Source organism: Schistocerca serialis, chromosome 10, assembly GCF_023864345.2.
Source record: "Schistocerca serialis cubense isolate TAMUIC-IGC-003099 chromosome 10, iqSchSeri2.2, whole genome shotgun sequence".
NCBI classification, from domain to species: Eukaryota; Metazoa; Arthropoda; class Insecta; order Orthoptera; family Acrididae; genus Schistocerca; species Schistocerca serialis.
Window position 1 is genome coordinate 138,912,601 of NC_064647.1, and position 23,344 is coordinate 138,935,944.

Below are 23,344 nucleotides of genomic sequence, written 5' to 3' on the forward strand. Positions count from 1 at the left end.
CACATAACTAATGAGGAGGTATTGAATAGAATTTGCGGAGGAGTTTGTGGCACAACTTGACTAGAAGAAGGGATCGGTTGGTAGGACATGTTCTGAGGCATCAAGCGAACACCAATTTGGTACTGGAGGGCAGCGTGGAGGATAAAAATCGTAGAGGGAGACCAAGAGATGAATACACTAAGCAGATTCAGAAGGATGTAGGCTGCAGTAGGTACTGGGAGATGGAGAAACCTGCACGGGATAGAGTAGCATGGAGAGCCGCAACAAACCAGTCTCAGGACTGAAGACCACAACAACAACAACCGATTTCGGCCGTAAGCTATCATCTGGCACCAAAATCACTAAAAACATTTCACTTGTTATGAATTCTGAAACACAAAACGTTGAATATTTTAAGCCACATGAAACATGTATTACAAAAACTCGTTCATGGCATTTACAAGTGCAGCAATCATCTTATTTACATAAAATAGGACGATTGCTCCACTTGTAAGTGCTATGAATGACTGCATATGATGGCTTACTGCCGAAACCGGTCTTACTAATAAAATCCAGTATATGCAGTTGTCATAAATATTTTGAAACATATATCGACTGCTAAAAATTGCCTGAAAAAAACCTATCAAATTTATGTGGCTTATTGAGGTCTATGGTCCCTTGACGGTCTAAAAATTTTAAGCTTCTAAGTCATTTCAATCAAAAGACGCGGCCAGTTATGTCACATATTCTGATACTAGAAGACCCACTCATCAAAATCTATAGTCTATTTCCCGTTGACCTAGAATCATGAAATTTGGCAAGGAGCAAAGATTTCACAGTATAAGTAAAGCAAAAAATTCGAAAATTGTTAATTTGGAAATATATAACACATAATTTTTTTCATGTTTTTTATAAGTCTTTTTTTCTGCCCATCTGCTAACATACTTTTTCTCTGGAACTTTCTCTGGTGAATAAAGTTAAAATTTATGTCACACACTAAGGTTCAGTGTCCCTTGATAGAGCAAAAAGTTTTAAGCTTCTAAGTCGGTGCAGTCAAAAGATACGACCATTTATGTCAGATATTTTCCTACTCGAAAGCTCACTTGTTAAAACCTACATTTTCTGTTGACCCAGAAACATGAAACCTCGCAAGAAAAAAACTTGCGCAGCACAAGGGAAGCAAAAAATCAGAAATTTGTTAATTTGTTATTACATCACATGAAAAAATTTTTTGTCTTATTTTTTCATCTGTATGTGTGCTCCTCTGTTAAGACCCATTTTGCTCTGGAATCAACGTATCAAGTTCAAATTTATGTCACATACTAATGTCTATGGTTACTTGGCGGTGTAAAAAGTCTAAGCCTTTTTCCCCAGAACACTCTGGCGCATGTGGTTCAGATTTGTTGCGCATACTAAGATCTAGCGTCGGTTAGCAGTGAAAAAATTTTAAGCTTCTAATTGTAAGTCGGTGTGCTGGAAAGATTCGCGCATTTATGTCACATATTTTGAAACTCTCACATTCACTCATCAAAACTTATAGGCACTTCACGTTGACCTAGAATCATGAAATTCGGCAAGAGACAAAGTTTCACACTACAAGTAAAGTAAAAATTCTGGAACATCTAAAATCGTAACTACAGTACATAAGAAATATCTTTTTGCCACTTGAAGATACATTGCAGTCACGATACGTGAAAAGCATACTAGACGAATATTACTGCACGCAAAAATAAAATGTAAGCTTCAGTCATGTTATAGCAAGTAAATAAGTATTTTTATCAAAACTTTCCTCTCTAGATATGTAAATTGAAGTCCACTGCAAGCTTCTTTTTTTTTATGTGCGAGTTACACTGACGAACTACTGTAGAAATTTTGATGCGGTCTTGGAATTCCTGAAACCTGAGACGAATATATTGCCAGCATCAATGTCGATAACAAGCAAAAATTGTTGAGTTTCTCGGTTTCAAGGATGGATGAAAATATATACATATACATTGCAGAGCCAAATAAACTGGCACACCTGTCTAATATCACGTACAGTCCCCGCGAGCACGCAGAAATTCCGCGACACGACGTGGCATGGACTCGATTAATGTCTGAAGTAGTGCTGGAGGGAACTGATACCACAAATCCTGCAGGGCCGTCCATAAATCCGTAAGAGTAGGAGGGGGTGGAGATCTCTTCTGAAAAGCACGTTGCAAGACATCCCAGATATGCTCAATAATGTTCATGTCTGGGGAGTTTGGTGGCCAGCGGAAGTGTTTAATCTCAGAATTGTGTTCCCGGAGTCACTCTGTAGCAGTTTTGGACGCGTAGGGTGTCGCATTGTCCTGCTGAAATTGTCCAAGTCCGTCGGAATGCACAATGGACATGGGTGGATGCAAGTGATCACACAGGATGCTTACGTAGGTGTCACCTGTCAGAGTCGTATCTAGACGTATCAGGGGTCCCATATCACTCACACTGCACCCGCCCCACGCCATTACAGAGCCTCCACCAGCTTGAACAGTCCCCTGCTGACATTCAGGGTCCATGGATTCATGAGGTTGTCTCCATACCCGTACATGTACATCCTCTCGACACAATTTGAATGAAGACTCGTCCGACCAGGCAACATGTTTCCAGTCATCAACAGTCGATATCGGTGTTGACTGGTCCAGACGACGAGTAAAGCTTTGTGTCATGCAGTCATCAAGGGTACCCGTATGGGCCTTCGGCTCCAGAAGCCCATATGGATGAAATTTCCTTGAATGGTCCGCGCGCTGGCAGTTGTTGATGACCCAGCATTGAAATCCGCTGCAATTTGTGGAAGGGTTGCACTGCTGTCACGTTGAACGATTATCTTCAGTCGTCGTTGGTCCCGTTCTTGCAGGATCTTCTTCCAGCTGCAGCGATGTCGGACATTTGATGTTTAAACGGAATTCTGATATTCAAGGTACACTCGTGAAATAGTCTACGGGAAAATCGCCACTTTATCGCTGCCTCGGAGATGCTGAGTCCCATCGCTCGTGCGCAGACTGTAACACTACGTTGAAACCCATTTAAACGTTGATCACCTGCCATTGTAGTAGCAGTAGCCGATCTAACAACTGCGCCACACACTTGTTGTCTTATATAGGCGTTGCGGATCGCAGCCCCGTATTCTGCTTGTTTCCATATCTCTGTATTTGAATATGCATACCTATACCAGTTTCTCGGCGCTTCAGTGTGTAAGGATTCCTTTATTTTTGTTTTGGTCAGTTGAGGTGCTAAAGCCTAATAGCAATAAATTCAGGTAACGACGATAGAGGTCGTTAGCGATCTTTCCAAAGCAGATCAAACGCTCAGTAATATTGAGATCTAGTGACTCTGCTAGGCGGTTCGAGTTATGTAAACAGAATCCCTGTCGTCTTGGGAACACAGCATCACCATTGGGGAACAAACATTGTACTATGGGATGGATCTGATCAGCTAGTATGGTCACACAATCTTTGGCAGTAATGCGACCTTAAGCCCACGGGAAATCACGACATGGCTGCCCAAATCATCATCGATCTTCCACCATGTCTCACTCTTGGGAAGCAAAATCGGCCAGAAGTTGGAAACAGTGACAGACAAAACTCATGCGACCAAATACATTCTTCCATTGCTCGATTGCCCATGTTTTATGGCTTCGGCGCCACATTTTTATGTTACGGGCTTTTGCGTCGTTGATGTGTGATTTTGAAAGTCCAGCCCGCTCTGTTGACAGGGTTCGCGAGTGCCGACAGTGACCTCTGCAGCTGTCGTCGTCTCACTTTTCGTCACAACCCTCTTCAGTGACCGACTGTCACGATGACTCAGTGCACACCTTCGCCCATATTGTGACTTGGCGGGTGATGTTTTTCTGCTTTCCTAAATGCGGTATAAATCTTCACTAAGGTGTCTCTTCAAACACCAAACACTTCGGCTCCCTTTGTTACGGAAGCAGACACCATAGAGGCACCAGCACATTGCCCACGTTCGAATTCATTTAGCTCCTGCATAATGCAGTCACAGCTCCCCAGAACGCTGTTCTGACGACGATTGACGCTTGCAACGTGTTGAGGACATTGAAAAGGTGCCGTTTGTGGTCAAATCCAACAGAACAACCAGCAGCATTGACTAGCATCTGCATTTATGTCCAAGTATGCATTTCTTTTTCCGTATTTTTGTGTCAGTTGGGTGTACAGAATCAGTTCAGTAACATGGGTCGATTTGGAGATGCAACATAACAACAGAAAGGAGATATCATGTCTACACACGACCTATTTCTATACCAACAGTGTTTGCAAAAGTTATTGAAAAGGCTGTGTATGTAAGGATAATTGATCATTTTATATCACACGATTTGCTATCGAATGTGCAGTTCGGCTTTAGAGGTCGTTTAACAACTGAAAATGCTGTATTCTCTTTTCTCTGTGAGGTACTGGATGGGCTAAACAAAAGGTTTCGAACTCTTGGCATATTTTTTTTTTTATTTAACTAAGGCATTTGATTGTGTTGATCAGAAAATATTGCTCCAGAAGTTGGACCGTTAGGGGATACAGGAAGCAGCTCATAATTGGTTCACCTCTTACTTTAGCAACAGGCAGCAAAAGGTCATTATTCACAGTGTTGAGAATGGCTGTGATGTGGGGTCTGAGTACTGTCAAGTGGACGGTGCCCCAGGGATCAGTGTTGGGGCCACTCCTGTTCCTTATTTATATAAATGATATGCCCTCTCTTATTACAGGTAACTCTAAAATATTTCTGTTTGCTGATGACACTAGCTTGGTGGTAAAGGATGCTGTGTGCAACATTGGATCGGTTTCAAATAGTGCAGTACGTGACATAAGTTCATGGCTTGTAGAAAATAAACTAACGCTAAATCACAGGGAGACTCAGTTTTTACAGTTTCTAACACACAATTCAACAAAACCCGACGTTTTAATTTCACAGAATGGGCATAAGATTAGTGAAACTGCATAGTTCACATTTCTAGGTGTTCAGATAGATAGTAAGCTGTCGTGGAAAGCCCACGTTCAGGATCTTGTTCAAAGGCTTAAAGTTGCCATTTTTAGTATTCGAACGGTATCAGAAGTGATTGATCGTTCTACAAGAAAAAAAATTCAATAAGCTACCACTCGAATTCAAAAATCGTAGCAGTAATCCACGCGCTTTCAAATCGAAACTGAAGAGTTTCCTCGTAGGTCACTCCTTTGTATTCTGTAGAGGAGTCCCTTGAAAAATTAAGCTGATTGTTATTGTATTGTTGATTGCGTTTACTTAAGCTTATGGACTATCTTTTTTCAGGTTCATAAACATTTATTTTTATCTGTTATTACTTTTATGTTGTAATATCATGTGCTGACACGTTCCATGACCTTGGAGATTTGTTCCTCAATTTGGTCCTACGGAACTTGACGTGTAAATAAATAAATAAAATCGTTGATGGACATGCCCCAACTGTTAATGTATCATCGCTGAGTGTCGAGCTTGTCTACAAGATGCAGCGCTCGCATGGGGTACCGCCAGCAGTCACGTAACACGGCATCAGAACAGCGACCGTAAAAGTACTAGGGTTGTTCAGTAAGTAACGCAACACATTTTTTTTCCTGAAAGCAGGTTGGTTTTATTCAGGATTCAAATACACCATATCATTCCCCAATCCTTTGGCTACAACAGTTCGACGGCCTTACGCTATCTTACAGGGAGGGCCTGGATGTCCGCATCGTACCACTCTACTGGTCGATCTCGGAATCGACGTCTTCCTGCATGCATAACCTCCACATCATCTGCGTACTGATTCCTGTGGAGTGCGTCCCGTATTGGGCTGAAATGAAATGATCGTATGGCATTGTTGGCCTGGAGGCCCCATGCGGGGAAGTTCGGCCTGCAAGTCTTTTTTAGTTGACGCCACTTCGGTGATTTGCGAGTCAATGATGATGAAGAACACACAACACCCAGTCATCACTAGGTAGAGAAAATCCCTGACCCCGCCGGGATTCGAACCCGGGACACCGTGCGCCGGAAGCGAGAACGCTACTGCAAGACCACGAGCTGCGGACTATATTGGGCTAAACAGATGGAAGCTGGAAGGTGTGAGACCCGGGCTGTAGGGTAGATGAGGAAGAACAGTTCAATGGAGGTTTGTGACCGCCTCTCAGGTGCGAGACGCTGCTTTGTCATGGAGAAGTAGAAATTCGTTTGCGTCTTTATGGCGACGAACACGCTGCAGGGGTTTCTTCAGTTTCCTGAGGGAGCACAATACACTTTAGAGTTGATCTTTGCATCATGAGAAAGGACATCGAGCAGAATGACCCTCTCAGATCCCTAAAAGATCATCGCATTAACTTTACCGCCTGAGGGTGTGACTTTGAACTTTTTCTTCGAAGGACAGACGCTGTGACACCTCTCCATGGGCTGCCGTTTTGTTTCCGGTTCGATGGGATCAACCCTGTTGCATCGCCTGTGACGATGTTCGACAAAAGACTGTCACGATCGGACTCTTAACGGGAAAGCAATTCCGCACAGACAGTCCGTTGTTGTTCCTTAAGCCGTCGGCACACGGACCGTGCCGTCGAACGTCGATGTTGAGCGTCCCGAGTTCAACGTGCTGCTAAACGCTCAGAAACGACGCGACCTGTGCACACGGTACGTGGGCCCCAACATGGCATACGCGATCGCAACGCTCTCCAGTGGCAGTCGTCGGCTGTACCTGGCTCTTAAATTACACTGTTAACAAAATCGACAGACGCAAAATTATCATATTAGCTTTATTAAAACGTACTTTTCGCTTCCTTGTCCATATGCTTGTCAGGTTGTTCTGCCTGTAATATAAATAAATAAAAACTTCAATATCCGTGAAATATTATAAGGCAAAACGGACAGTACCATATCCGGTCAGTGAGGACATCGGCTTATCAAAGTTGCGTTATAAGTAATGCGATACAAATTTAGAATTGTTCTCCACATGTGGTAGAAATTACACTCCTGGAAATTGAAATAAGAACACCGTGAATTCATTGTCCCAGGAAGGGGAAACTTTATTGACACATTCCTGGGGTCAGATACATCACATGATCACACTGACAGAACCACAGGCACATAGACACAGGCAACAGAGCATGCACAATGTCGGCACTAGTACAGTGTATATCCACCTTTCGCAGCAATGCAGGCTGCTATTCTCCCATGGAGACGATCGTAGAGATGCTGGATGTAGTCCTGTGGAACGGCTTGCCATGCCATTTCCACCTGGCGCCTCAGTTGGACCAGCGTTCGTGCTGGACGTGCAGACCGCGTGAGACGACGCTTCATCCAGTCCCAAACATGCTCAATGGGGGACAGATCCGGAGATCTTGCTGGCCAGGGTAGTTGACTTACACCTTCTAGAGCACGTTGGGTGGCACGGGATACATGCGGACGTGCATTGTCCTGTTGGAACAGCAAGTTCCCTTGCCGGTCTAGGAATGGTAGAACGATGGGTTCGATGACGGTTTGGATGTACCGTGCACTATTCAGTGTCCCCTCGACGATCACCAGTGGTGTACGGCCAGTGTAGGAGATCGCTCCCCACACCATGATGCCGGGTGTTGGCCCTGTGTGCCTCGGTCTTATACAGTCCTGATTGTGGCGCTCACCTGCACGGCGCCAAACACGCATACGACCATCATTGGCACCAAGGCAGAAGCGACTCTCATCGCTGAAGACGACACGTCTCCATTCGTCCCTCCATTCACGCCTGTCGCGACACCACTGGAGGCGGGCTGCACGATGTTGGGGCGTGAGCGGAAGACGGCCTAACGGTGTGCGGGACCGTAGCCCAGCTTCATGGAGACGGTTGCGAATGGTCCTCGCCGATACCCCAGGAGCAACAGTGTCCCTAATTTGCTGGGAAGTGGCGGTGCGGTCCCCTACGGCACTGCGTAGGATCCTACGGTCTTGGCGTGCATCCGTGCGTCGCTGCGGTCCGGTCCCTGGTCGACGGGCACGTGCACCTTCCGCCGACCACTGGCGACAACATCGTACTGTGGAGACCTCACGCCCCACGTGTTGAGCAATTCGGCGGTAGGTCCACCCGGCCTCCCGCATGCCCACTATACGCCCTCGCTCAAAGTCCGTCAACTGCACATACGGTTCACGTCCACGCTGTCGCGGCATGCTACCAGTGTTAAAGACTGCGATGGAGCTCCGTATGCCACGGCAAACTGGCTGACACTGACGGCGGCGGCGCACAAATGCTGCGCAGCTAGCGCCATTCGACGGCCAACACCGCGGTTCCTGGTGTGTCCGCTGTGCCGTGCGTGTGATCATTGCTTGTACAGCCCTCTCGCAGTGTCCGGAGCAAGTATGGTGGGTCTGACACACCGGTGTCAATGTGTTCTTTTTTCCATTTCCAGGAGTGTATTTCATCACTCTCAGTTTTAGTGAAACCCTACGGTATTCATACTTGATCACTCTTCCTGTTCATTAGCTAAATCTTTACAACATCTGAATTACAAAACTTAAAAGAAAACAGGGTAAAATATCTTACAAATAGAGCAAGCTGTGCTATAGATTAAGGCAATCGAACTGAGTCACTCTACAAACAGAGCGCACTTATATTTACATGCCAGCGAATATTGAAGTACGTATTTGTATTAAGTTAATAAGAAAGTATCAGAACGTATTAAAAACGCGAAAGTTAGAAAAAAAAATTGCAGACACGAATTGCAAACACATTCGACTTTTCCTTACAAATCCATGCCACTACTCTTTTTGCATTATTTTCGTAATTTGGTCGTAGCAGATGTCACATAACATCCCTTGAAGTTCGTTGGCGATCCCTTCCCTTATAGAGGCCAACCAGCTCTCTGACCGAACACGCTGAGCTACCGTGCCGGCACTCACTGAGCTCAACCGAACACGAAGTTTGGCGGACTATATATCTAGCATCTTATAGTGTCCTGAAAGTTTTAGTCGTAGCTGTATTACTAACTGAAATTTAATTATAACCGATTGTACCAACAGCAATGCGTTTTTGATGCATCCTCAACATGGCATTGCCTTCTAGTCGTATATTCTTATAATACGCCACAATAATTCTTTTACCACGCATATGACGTTTCTCGTCATTTTATTAGAGCAAATGATAAAATTAACGGAGGGTTTTTGAGAGCTCTCCAGTTTGCTTGTGCTCAGCAATGGCATATATACCACACTTGCTTCAAATGAAAGCCAATATAGCGCCTCACAACTCTGCATCGAATGGAGTAGGCGTGCATGTGACGTAGATAGCGTTCTGCCATCTTATTCGTCAACATTCAAACGCACGCTCAGAATATGTGATGCTAGATACTGCTCTGCACGTTCGGAAAGACTCCGGAACGTGCTGTTCCATGCTATGACATCAGAAACTCGGCACGTTCAACGTTCGGATGCACGGTCCGTGTGATGGCGAGGAACCCAGTGTGATGTCACCGCCAGACACCACACTTGGTAGGTGTTATCCTTTAAATCGGCCGCGATCCGCTAGTATACGTCGGACCCGCGTGTCGCCACTATCCGTGATTGCAGACCGAGCGCCGCCACATGGCAGGTCTAATCTAGAGAGACTCCCTAGCACTCGCCCCAGTTGTACAGCCGACTTTGCTAGCGATGTTTCACTGTCTACACACGCTCTCATTTGCAGAGACGACAGTTTAGCATAGCCTTCAGCTACGTCATTTGCTACGACCTAGCAAGGCGCCATATTCAGTTACTATTGATATTGATATTGTGAATCATGTACTGTCAAGAGCGACGTTCATCGTTAATGGATTAAAGTTAAGTAAGAACTAGCTACGTCCGCTTTCTGAATTCTAATTCCTTGTCATGTTCCAGACCTCACGTCAGTATAGTTCTTCCCTCCTCACGCCAGCCTGCGTGAGCTAAAACGCGTGCATTTTGGCCTCCTCTAGTAACACGGTGTTGGCTCTCCCGCCAACACTACACCCAGGGTTATACATCTTTCGGTACGTCAACTTCGAGTTGAGCAGCGAGGTGTTTGACTGTCATCCGTCGATCGCCTCGAGTGAGAGTTCAAAAATGGTTCAAATGGCTCTGAGCACAATGGGACTTAACTTCTGAGGTCATCAGTCCCCTAGAACTTGGAACTACTTAAACCTAACTAACCTAAGGACATCACACATATCCATGCCCGAGGCAGGATTCGAACCTGCGACTGTAGTGGTCGCGCGGTTCCAGACTGTAGCGCCTATAACCGCTCGGCCACCCCGGCCGGCTGAGAGAGTGTCCGCACGTTCGAACATTGCAGGAGTCACGCCTGTGTGTGGTTGGCCGACACGCGGGAGATCGAATGGGTTTGCGCGACCTCGTTGTAAGGGGGCAGACGCCACGACCAATGACTCACCGTGCTCTTGTTGACTGCCAGTTCTCCGTAGACATTCTATGCCTATCGATATATGCATTGCTGTGGTTGCCCGCCAAAAGAAACCAAATGACAGCTCTCTGCTTGGAAAGTCACAATTTTGAAGGCTATATGTAGCAACGTCACCTGTCGGAAATTTGTGAAACTATAGGGGCTAAAGCGGGAATATTCCTCAATGTCCCGCAACAAGTTCAGCAATTTTTCAACGGAAACTGTCAGAGAAAAAAAGCGTTGCATTCCTTACTGGACGCCTCTCCTACTTAAGATGTCTTCGAGCCATTTACATATCTGACGACCTATGTCGGTAATGCCTGATATCTATGCTGCCTGCACAACTGGCACGTTGTGTGGGTAGTATCAGAGCGCGTTCCAGAGAGACGGACAGACAGAGAAGGGAGAATAAGACATGAACATATGTGAATCGAGAGATGGGGAGGGAGTTGTTGACCGTCTCTCAGACTGCCTGGCGCTGTGGAGCAGTGCTCTAACACGACTCGTCTTCGCAGGCGCGGCCGGCAATGTGAGCAGAGAGACGGCGATGGCGCTGGACGAGCAGACGGCGCTGGTGCTGTCGCTGCAGCTGGTGGCGCTGTGCGCCGTGGCGCTCGGCTTGCTGCTCTACCTGGTGTGCCGCCTGCGTGCCGCCCCCGCCGACGCCGCCCCCGGCGCCGCCCCCGCGTGCGCCGCCCCCGGGCCTGCGCCGCGCGCCGTGTTGGTGACGAGCGCCGAGACGGCGCTGGGACTGCAGTGCGCGCTGCGGCTGTCGCGCCTCGGTTACCGCGTCTTCGCCGGCGTCTCGCCGCCCCCGGACGCCTACGACGCCTACGACGCCGGCCCCGGCGCCGCCCTCGCCAAAGGCATCGCGCTCGCCGCCGAGTCGGAAGACGACGACGACGATGACGAGGACGTAGACTCCTCCACTGACGCGCACAGTGATGCCGGCGTTTCGCCGGAGACACATACAGGTAGGGGCAGTAAAAATTTCGTAAAGCACTATAATATACTTGCCGAATACCCAGTGTTGCCCAGGTGTTTTCTTATTCCACTGTTCCTCCTCCCATCCTCTGTCTATATCTTCCTTTGCCCACTTTCTGCCCCACAACTCCCTCCCCATCTCTCGATTCACATACGAGGAGAGACCCAAAAGAAACCGGACTCCGAGGGCGCTGCCACTCGTAGACGTACTGCAGGGTTCTCACGCTAGATGGTGTTAGTAGAGACCTTCATGAAACAGCTGTGCAGACGGCGTCAGTGTAGAGCTGAATGTGCAAGTGTGGGATTGTGTTTCTCTGACTGTTGGCGGGTTACCTCTGCGAAGTCGTTATGGCAACTTTAAAAGAACAGAGAGTGTGTGTGAAATTTTGTTTCCTGCTTAAAAAAACTGCAACGGAGACACATAAATGCTTCAGGAAGCTTTCCAGGAGGACGCTATGAGCCGCGCACAGGTTTTCGAGTGGTTTGGGCGCTTTAAACGTGGTGAGATGTGTGTTGAATACCGAGCTCGTTCTGGACGCCCTTCAACATCGCGAAATGAGGAGAACATTGAAAAGGTCCGCCAAAAGATCAACGAGGATCGTCGCCAAACGATCGACCAAATTTCTGCAGAGACGTGTTGCTGCTAAATTTGTTCCGCGCCTTCTCACACAGGAGCACAAAACCACCCGCATGAATGAGTGTCAGGACTTGAAAACAGAGATCGCACGTGATCCAAACTTCTTGAACAAAGTCATTACAGGGGATGAGAGTTGGTGTTACGGGTATGACCCAGAAACGGAGCACGCGTCAAGCCAGTGGAGGACTCCCAACTCTCCCAGACGAAAAAAAGCGAGGCAAGTGAGGTCAAATGTGAAGGCGATGATCACTGTCTTTTTTGATCGTGGAATTGTGCATCGGGAATTCGTACCCCCTGGCCAGACTGTTAACCAGCACTTTTACTTGGATGTTTTAAGGCGTCTGCGAGAGGATGTGAGGAGGAAACGCCCGGAACTTCGGCGATCAGGTGACTGGTTTCTGCATCACGACAACACTCCAGCACACAGGCCTTACGAGTGAGCCACTATTTGGCATGTCAGAGGTGGTCTGTCGTTCCCCACGCTCCGTATTCGCCGGACCTAGCCCAGTGCGACTTTTTCCTATTTCCACGAATGAAAAAAACGCTAAAAGGGGAGCGTTATGACGATGTGGAGGCGGTAAAAACAGCTTCGCAAAGGGCACTGGACAATATCAAACTTGAAGAGTTCCAAACATGCTTCCAACAGTGGGAAAAGAGACTTGACAAGTGCATCGCCTGTAATGGAGAGTATTTTGAAGGTGACTGAAGTAATTTTGTAAAAAGGTTCATCAATAAATTTTTATGACATCAATCCGGTTTCTTTTGGGTCCCCCCTCGTATGTTCATGTCTTATTGTCCCTTCTTTGTCTGTCCGTCTCTGGAACGCGCTCTGATACTACCCACACAACATGCCATTTGCGCAGGCAGCCTAGATATCAGGCATTACTGACATGTTGCACCCCCACCAACCCACCCCTATGGGAGCCAGGTGAATCCCACCACCACAGTACTTCTTTCCAGACAATAACTAGTAGGTGAACCAAATTTGGCTGGAACCAATCCAGTGGTTTAGGAGGATATGGGAGCATTTTTGCTACAGTCATTGTCTTCTGCTTGTCAACTTCCATAGTTTTCCTACATTTACTGCCTTCTTCCTGAAGGCGCCTTGAACTCTTAGCATTTTTAGTCATCTCGAATCTAACTTTTAGGTGGTCTTCTACATTCTCTTCACTCAGCTGGTGCCCATTCATATATTACTTTTGGCCCTCTATTATCTTCCATTCTCTGGAGGTAGCAATGCCAAATTAATCTTTTGCTTTGTATGGCATCGAGAAAAATGCCTTTTTCTCTATATTTTCCCATTTCTTAATGTCTGAAATGTTCCAGTCTGAGATACACCAACATTTCCGCCAAAAAAGACCACCTCAAGGAACATCTATTTATTTTTCTCCTATTAGCTTCTATATTACAGCTTCATATGTGGTGATACTCTCTACAATTGTCTTGTACAATAAGATCGTTCTTTTTCTTTGCAATTTTTTCGCTCCATAGCAAGGATTTAAGCTGGACAATAACTCTTTTTCTTGTCCAGTTGTACTTGAGATACATTATGTGGTTCTTCCATTTGTTGTAAATATGACGCCTAAGTATTTAAATGTACAGACACTTTTAATTTTACAGAATCCAACTCTCTTCGTTCGTCTTCATCCACTACCATGTATTTCGCTTTGTGTGTGTGTGTGTGTGTGTGTGTGTGTGTGTGTGTGTGTGTGTGTGTGTGTGTGTTAATGTCAGGCGCCATTTTGAGTATATTTCGTGAAGTTTCCTGTACAAGTAACTGGAGTCGTCTTTGTCTTCTTCTATCAAGACCCGGCCATCAGCGAAAAGTAAAGTACACAGTATTTCTTGTGCTACAGGAATCTCTAAAAAATGGTTCAAATGGTTCTGAGCACTATGGGACTTAACATCTATGGTCATCAGTCCCCTAGAACTTAGAACTACTTAAACCTAACTAACCTAAGGACATCACACAACACCCAGTCACCACGAGGCAGAGAAAATCCCTGAACCCGCCGGGAATCGAACCCGGGAACCCGGGCGCGGGAAGCGAGAACGCTACCGCACGACCACGAGCTGCCGACCAGGAATCTCTATTCCACGACACTGCATCATCCAGTTTTGCAAAATTTCTAACAGTGCTTTAAATGAAGTCAGCGCTAATGAGCACTCTTGTCTTAGATTACATTTTCGCAGAATTCTTGCGAAATTTTGTTACCTACTTTAACCACCTGTAGCAGTGTTCGTGTAAGTTCCGTATTGCCTGACTTACTTCTTACCGATGTCAAAATTTTGCATTGCTGCCCACAGCTTACTTAGTAGGTCTATCAGATTTGTTCTGAAGATCAATCAGTGTTGAGTATAGTGTCATTCCTCCTGTTTACCATGATGCGTCTCGAGGAGATACACCCTCACCTTCAGGTGATGTGGATTGCATTACATTTTTGTTTGCTGAATGTCAGCGGTTGTCTAATAACTTCGCTACAAAAAAAAAGCTATAATTTGTCACTTGTTATCGTAATATGGGACTGAAATTATAAATTTTAATCAACAATAAAGCTACGTACAAGATTCCTAGGAGAAGGAACACTGAGACACAAAGCAACAAGACAAACACTCCAGAGACTGCACATATGTAATTTACAAGCCAGTATGTTTTTAAATTTCTTGACTGTTTCTTGTTGTTGTTTAGAATTTGTATGCCATTTAATGCTAAAAATGTAACCCCCAGGGCTCTTTCTGTTGAAACATCTTGTAAGACGCTTTATTATTATTCGTTTTTCTGCTTCCCCTACCGTCTTCCCACAGGAATCTCTCCATTACTCGCGCAACAGCCTTCCAGTTTTGAGTCTTTTCTCGCTAAACGATCACGTCACTCTAGCATTAGTCAAGATGTAATACAGACTGATCGTAAACTTGAACTCGACAACTGTTTCCAAGACTTAATTCTTAATGTACATTATATTCTTATCATATCTGATTTTCAGTTATACTCCCAATATTTTCCTATTAGGGTATCCTCTTCCTTGTTGAAGCTTTTCTGCACTAGAGGCAAAAGATACCAAATGATAAGCAAAGAGAAGGTAGTTGAAATATACACTGGGACAATTTTTTTGTTTTCAAAAATGTTGTGTTGTCAGGTTCCAACTTGTATCTAAATACCTTGTTGAATCTTGACAGATTGACTTTTGCGCAGGTTGAAGGGAAACTTAATATGGGTCTGACTAAGAGTTTATTTATCTCTTCAAGTTAGATGAAGAGAAACAGCCATGATGTTGACTAAATAAGAAACAGGATCACCTGAACTCTGGAAGTCATTAGTGTAAAACAAGTAACGATCAGACAACCGGTATGTGACCGAACCAGTTATACCGCTTCAGGCCTAAACATGTAATTTAATCAGCGTAAAACCATTCCCGACAATGGCTTTTCGTCTTCAAAAAGTAGTGCTGCAATTAAGTGTAGGAATAGCTGAACCCAGTGGACGAAGAAATATTCACCCACAGGAGACATCACGCAAGCCCCACTGGACTTGATAATGGACTCAAATCGACGGTGAAACGTGTCAACAAGATTTTTCGGGTGTGTCATATTCGTCTGAAACCACTCATACACGATTAGACCCTGCAGAGTTATCACGATCCGGATACAGTGGTTGCTACGTTCCAGCTGCTGTTCCAGATAGCCCCAACTAATGCCTATTGTTGTTGTTGTGGTCTTCAGTCCTGAGACTGGTTTGATGCAGCTCTCCATGCTACTCTATCCTGTGCAAGCTTTTTCATCTCCCAGTACTTACTGCAACCTACATCCTTCTGAATCTGCTTAGTGTATTCATCTCTTGGTCTCCCTCTACGATTTTTACCCTTCACGCTGCCCTCCAATACTAAATTGGTGATCCCTTGATGCCTCAGATCATGTCCTACCAACCGATCCCTTCTTCTGGTCAAGTTGTGCCACAAACTTCTCTTCTCCCCAATCCTATTCAATACTTCCTCATTAGTTATGTGATCTACCCATCTAATCTTCAGCATTCTTCTGTAGCACCACATTTCGAAAGCTTCTATTCTCTTCTTGTCCAAACTATTTATCGTCCATGTTTCACTTCCATACATTGCTACACTCCATACGAATACTTTCAGAAATGACTCCCTGACACTTAAATTAATACTCGATGTTAACAAATTTCTCTTCTTGAGAAACGCTTTCCTGGCCATTGCCAGTCTACATTTTATATCCTCTCTACTTCGACCATCATCAGTTATTTTGCTCCCCAAAATAGCAAGACTCCTCTACTACTTTAAGTGCCTCATTTCCTAATCTAATTCCCTCAGCATCACCCGACTTAATTAGACTACATTCCATTATCCTTGTTTTGCTTTTGTTGATGTTCATCTTATATCCTCCTTTCAAGACACTGTCCATTCCATTCAACTGCTCTTCCAAGTCCTTTGCTGTCTCTGACAGAATTACAATGTCATCGGCGAAACTCAAAGTTTTTATTTCTTTTCCATGAATTTTAATACCTACTCCGAATTTTTCTTTTGTTTCCTTTACTGCTTGCTCAATATACAGATTGTACAACATCGGGGAGAGGCTACAACCCTGTCTTACTCCCTTCCCAACCACTGCGTCCCTTTCGTGCCCCTCGACTCTTATAACTGCCATCGTGTTTCTGTACAAATTGTAAATAGCCTTTCGCTCCCTGTATTTTACCCCTGCCACCTTTAGAATTTGCAAGAGAGTATTCCAGTCAGCATTGTCAAAAGCTTTCTCTAAGTCTACAAATTCTAGAAATGTAGGTTTGCCTTTCCTTAATCTTTCTTCTAAGATAAGTAGTAGGGTCAGTATTGCCTCACGTGTTCCAGTGTTTCTACGGAATCCAAACTGATCTTCCCCGAGGTTGGCTTCTACTATTGCCTATGGGATTAAGAAATGGTAAATAAGTGGGTGAGTCGACCTGAGAGACGTTTCGTCAAACCATGAACCTATGAGTGCGTTGTATACACTGAAGCGCCAAATAAACTGGTATAGCCATGCGTTTTCAGATACAGAGGTATGTAAACAGGCAGAACATGGCGCTGCGAACGGTAACGCCTATATGAACGACAAGTATCTGGCACGGTTGCTGCTACAATGGCAGTTTATCAAGATTTAAGTGAGTTTGAACGGGGTGTTATAGCCGGTGCACGAGCGATTGGAGACAGCATCTCCGAGATAGCGACAAAGTGGGGATTTTCCCGTACTACCATTTCACGAGTGTACCGCGGAATCAGCAGTCCGGTAAAACATCAAATTTCCGACATCGCTGCGGTCGGAAAACGATCCTGCAAGAACGGGACCAACGACGACTGAAGAGAATCGTTCAACGTGGCGGAAGTGTAACCCTTCCGCATATTGCTGCAGATTTCAATGCTGGGCCATAAACAACTGTCGGTGTGCGAACCATTCAACGAAACATCATCGATTTGTCCTTTCGGAATAGGACGCCCACTCGTGTACCCTTGATGACTGCTTTACACCTTGCCTGGACCCGTCAGCACCGACATTGGACTGCTGATGACACGAAACATGTTGCCTGGTCGGACGAGCCTGGTTTGAAAATTTGTCGAGCGGATGGACGTGTACGGGTATGCAGTCCATTAATCCCGCATGTCAGCAGGGATCTGTTCAAGCTAATGGAGTCTCTGTAATGGCGTGGGGTGTGTGCAGTTAGAGTAATACGTCTAGATATGACTCTGACAGGTGACACGTACATAAGCAACCTATCCGATCACTTGCATCCATTCATGTCCACTGTGCATTCCGACGGACTTGGCCAGTTCGCCGGCCGTTGTGGCCGAGCGGTTCTAGGCGCTTCAGTCCGGAACCGCGCTGCTGTACGGTCTTAGGTTCGAATCCTACCTCGGGCATGGATGTTAGTGATGTCTTAAGGTTAGTCAGGTTTAAGTAGTTCTAAGTTTAGGGGACTGATGACCTCAGATGTTAAGTTCCATAGTGCTCAGAGTCATTGGCCAGTACCACAAGGACAATGCGACAACCCACAGGTCCAGAATTGCTACAGACTGGCTCCAGGAACACTCCTCTTAATTTAAACACTGGCCACCGAACTCCCCAGACATGAACATTATTGAGCATATCTTGGATGTCTTGCAATGTGTTGTTCAGAGGAGATCTCCACCCCCTCGTACTCTTACGGATTTATGGACAGCCCTGCAGAATTCATGGTGTCAGTTCCCTCCAGCAGTACCTCAGATATTAGTCGAGTCCTCGCCACGTGTACCAGCCATCACGCAGGTGTACCACTTTTTTGGAAATTTGTGGTAAGGAGTATGGGACCAAACTGCTGAGGTCATCGGTCCCTAGGCTTACGCACTACTTAATCTAACTTAAACGAACTTACACTAAGGACAACACACACACACTCATGCCCGAGGGAGGACTCGAACCTCCGATGGGGGCAGCCGCGCGAACCGTGGCAAGACGCCTAAGACCGCACGGCTACATCGGGCGGCTGTACCAGTTTCTTTGGCTCTTCAGTGTATTAAAAATTTTATATATATATATATATATATATATATATATATATATATATATATATATATATATAAATTCCTGGTGAAACCAGTATCACAGTTGCAGTAGCCTAAACGTTGTGCGTTGTGTGTGTGTTTTTTTTTTTTTTTCTCCACTGGCTGTTACTTACAATATGACACTGTACCATAGGCAGAAAACTACAGTAAATGTTAACAATATAAACGATGGTTTAGTATTAGTTTATACACAGTGCACTCACGTTAATGTGACCACCATTCTATGTTCGACGTCAAAATGCAATAACCACTCACAAACGGCACGTGGCACAGCCACAGTGGGGGATATATAAAGCGTGTCGGTGGAACGCGGACAAGGGAGGAGTTGTTGTAACGTTGAAACTGTGCAGTTTGTCTGACGTCCAAAAGAGCATGATCCTTGGCTTTCGGGCCAAGGTTGGAAGCATTTCCGAAATGGCTAAGTTTGTAAGCTGTTTGTATGCCATCCTGGTGAAAGTATACCGTGTATGGCAAAATGGCGCAACCCAAAACCAGTACCGTGTCAACTGCGGTGCACCATGGACCATAGGTGATAGGAGGGAGCGACGGCTGCAAAAATGTGTATGGGCGAAGAGACATGAAACTGTTAAGCAACTGCCGGCCGCTGTGACCGAGCGGTTGTAGGCGCTTCAGTCCCGAACCGTGCTGCTGCTACGGTCGCAGGTTCGAATCCTGCCTCGGGCATGGATGTGTTTGATGTCCTTAGGTTAGTTAGGTTTAAGTAGTTCTAAGTCTAGGGGACTGATGACCTCAGATGTTAAGCCCCATAGTGCTCAGAGCCATTTGAACTATACTGTTAAGCAACTGACCGCCCAACGGAACCAAACGCTTATCAACGGCGTGTCCTCAACGAACGTTCAGCGTAGGTTGCTGCATACGGCCTCCACAGCAGGCGCCTGGTTGCTATAAATATAGGTTTGACTCTCCTTAATCTCCCTTCCAAGAGAAGTCTTAGGATTGGTTTTGCCTCACATCTCTTCGGAATCCAAACTGATCTTTCGCGCAGTCGGCTTCTGCCAGTTTTTCCATTCTGCTATAAAGAATTCGTGTTGGCATTTTGTAACCATGACTTATTAAACTGATAGTTCGGTAATACACTTGTCAGCATGTCCTTACTTTGGAACTGGAATTATTATATTCTTCTTGTAACTGTCCGCCCCGATAGCTGAGTGGTCAGCCTGACGGATTGCCGTCCTACGGGCCCGGGTTCGATTCCCGGCTGGGTCAGAGTTTTTTCCACTCAAGGACTGGGTGTTGTGTTGCCTTCATCATCATTTCATCCCAATCCGGCGCGCAGGGCGCCCAATGTGGCGTCGAATGTAATAAGACCTGCACCAAGGCGGCCGGATCTGCCCCGTAAGGGCCGGCCAATGACGCCAAACGCTCATTTTTTTTCCCTTGCAATGATGGTATTTCACCTGTCTCATACTTCTTGCGCAGTAAGTGGAAGAGTTTTATAGTGACTGGCAGTTCGAAGTCTATCAGTAGTTCTGGCGGAATGTTGTCTACTCCTGGAACCTCGTTTCGCCTCAGGTCTTTCAGCACTCTATCAAACTCTTCACGCAGTATGATGTCTCCCATCTCATCTTCATCTATGTCATTTTCTATTTCTATAATACTGCCCTCAAGTTCATATCGCTTCTATAGAGTCTCGACACTCCTTCTATCTTACGGCTTTCGCTTCTTTCCTTTGGACTGGTTTTCCATCTGAGCTCATGATATTCATACAGCTGCTTCTGTTCTACAAAGGCCTCGTTAATTTTCCTGTAGGCTGTATCTATCTTTCCCATCGTAATATAGGCTTCTAAATCCTTGCATTTGTTCTCTGGCCATTTCCGCTTAGCCATTTTACATTTACAGTCAATCTCATTTTTTAGACATTTATATTCACTTTCGCTGCTTCTTTTACTGCATTTTTTATGTTCCCTCCTTTCATTAGTTAAATTCAGAACCTCTCCTGTTATCCAAAGATTTCTACTACGTCTTGTCTTTTTACCTATTTGCTTTCTCTAAACCACCTGTTCATCTTTTACTGTACTTCTTTCCTTCATTTCACTGAATCCTTTCCTAATGCTCCATTTGAAACCCCAACCACTTCTGGTGCTTTCAGCTCATCCTGGTCCCTTACGCTCAAAAAAAAAAAAAAAGGTTCAAATGGCTCTGAGCACTATGGGACTTAACATCTGAGGTCATCAGTCACCTAGAACTTAGAACTACTTAAACCTAACTAACCTAAGGACATCACACACATCCATGTCCGATGCAGGATTCGAACTTGTGACCATAGCAGCAGCGTGGTTCCGGACTGAAGTGCCTAGAACCGCTCAGTCACAGCGGCCAGCTAAGGGTAGTATCGACTACCCCTGTTCTGGCCCCGTTGCCAATATCTGAGGAAGAGTTGGTGTCTGTGAGTTGTGTACTCAGAAGGCCTTCTTTTTTTTTTTCTTTATTATCATTTAAACACCTTCACATAAGGTGGGCTGGCAGCAGCATACTTCGCTGCTCTTTAGCCACAAGTTTAATAATTGAAAAACAATGGAGACACAGAATAGAAAGAACAAAATTGTGGGGCAAAAGAAAGTAGACACACAAACAAAGAATACGGAGCCGTTCACACGCGAAAACACCGAAAGAAACTGTTGGCACTGCACACGGACACTGATGAATTAGAGGGTACAGGTGAACGAAGGAGCGTAATGGCGAAAAACACTAAAGCACAAACACGATGGCACACGCACAATAAACTGATGGCGATGATCTCCGGCGCGTGAATGTCCACTGAGTGTGTGCGAGTCCGGGGACCTGCCAAGAGGGGGGAAGGTGGTGGGGGTGGGAGAGCAGGGATGCCATTGGCAGGGGGGCGATAGGGGGAGGAATGAAGGGAGGAAGGGGTAGGGGAAGCCTGGGGGAGGAGGGGGGGAGGAAGGGAGGATGGAGGGAAAGGAGAGAGAAGGGAGAGAGGATGCCCATAGGAACAAACACAGGAAGTGGGAGGGGAGGATCAAAGTTGGTAGGAGGGGTAGATCGAGGGCAGGAGGGCATCATCAGGGAGGGGGAGCTGGTAAGGAGGGTGGAGAGATGGAGAGCAGGTAGTCAGAAGGCCTTTGCTTGCCGATATATACACGGGTTCGCTGGCCCGAGAATGGAGGCACCAAGTTTGGGGATTGGCGGTAGCGTCGCGACGAGAGGCGGTCACGAGGTCCGCAAGGAGGGCCTGCGCAGAGTAAAGACACCGGGGTCAGCGTCGGCTACAAGCACCAGGCCGACACCCCGTAAGTTGGTTGGCAACATTCGTGTCGGTCAACCGCTCGTGGCCTGGCTGCCCCCTTCTACCTGGCTGTCATCGGCACCACTCAGTAACTGCCGCGACGCGCCGGGGATCCATGGAGCTGTAATCCTCGTGGTGATTGGTGTCATTGTCTACCCTACCTCCTAAATGTTTTCTGGTTTGTACCCTACCCAGAGAGTTTCACTCGGTCGGCTCTTTGGTCGTAAATGTAGGCCATAGTATTGTACTGAGACACTATCTGTCGTTTAAAAATTTGCCTCGTTACTATATTTCCTTTCTTTGTTATTTTGTCGTTTGTACCCCACCCACAGAGTTATATTCGGTCGGCTCTTTGGTCTTAAATGTAGTCCGTATTATTGTACTAGACACTAGTTGTCGTTTCAAAATTTGTTCTGATATTATATTACCCTTCCTTTCTACATCATACCCGATCAGTAATGTTTTAATGAATCAGCTCCTGGTCGGAAATACAGTCCGAACAATTGTACTGAGGCACAGGTTGCCGTTGAATAAACACGGGTCTTGTCTTTAGATTTAGATGTTAACAGGATCAATTCCTTGATTGTAATTGTGCTTGAGATAATCTGAACTACCTCTTGTACTAAGCTGTCCGTTCCTGTATTTGAAAGACCGGGTCATTATTGCGTATTTTTTAACTGGATCTTGTCGTTCCGCCGAGTGAGTTCTCTTGTAGTAAGAGCTCTTAAGACGTTCCTTCAGAGCGGCCTTTATAACTGGGTAGCAGTTTAACTTTTGACGTATTAACTGTCACCAGTGGTTTGGTCAGAATAAGTTTGTCAAAAGGTATGGGTTGGGATCCAGTCGCACCTTGTTGCTGATTGAAATGAAAAGGTTGCTCGCTTTGAAGCAAGCATTATCATTGTCATAATTGTCTCCTAATTTGTTTAACCTTTAAGCACTGGTGCGCATCTTAACCCCGAAGCTTTCGACATACAGTTCCACCCCCCCCCCCCCCCCAAAAAAAAAGTTATTTGTTTGAATAATTGAAACACTCTTGTCATCAATTGTATCATGTCAGGTACGCCAGATACGAAAAATACGGTATTTTTTCATTACCCGAACATGTTTCAGCATCACTGTGCCATAATCAGTGGTTTTCCGCTTTATTTATTTTGTAATGCGAACATTTTTATTAAATGATTACAAAGTTATGTGAATGTTTAGTTCAATCAATAGTTCGTTTGTTTTTGTTAATACCTTTACACTTGGTGTGCATGACTTTTCCGGATCACCTGTGTATTATTTACTACAGGTAGATTGTCATCTCCAGCCAAACGATGTTGATGAGAAATTTTGTTGGGAGTTAACCTATCATCTAGAATGTAATTTAGATTGTCGCATTATTTCTCGCCTAAATAATCCACATAATTTTGTAACCATTTAATAAAAATGTTGACATTACAAAATAAATAAAACGGAAACCCACTGATGATTGCACAGTGGTGCTGAAACTTGTTTGGATAATG

General features: G+C 45.5%; 1 protein-coding gene across 2 annotated transcripts in view; it reads left to right on the forward strand.

Annotated features, from left to right (window-relative positions):
* The window catches only part of LOC126424991 (uncharacterized), a 435,043-nt gene that overhangs the window by 302,678 nt on the left and 109,021 nt on the right, over nucleotides 1–23,344 (forward strand). For both annotated transcript variants that reach the window (XM_050087888.1, XM_050087889.1), the window contains one exon: nucleotides 10,876–11,334. In XM_050087888.1, the coding sequence (XP_049943845.1) occupies nucleotides 10,908–11,334 (427 nt within the window). In that variant the 5' untranslated portion in view covers nucleotides 10,876–10,907. The remainder of the gene's footprint in view (nucleotides 1–10,875; nucleotides 11,335–23,344) is intronic.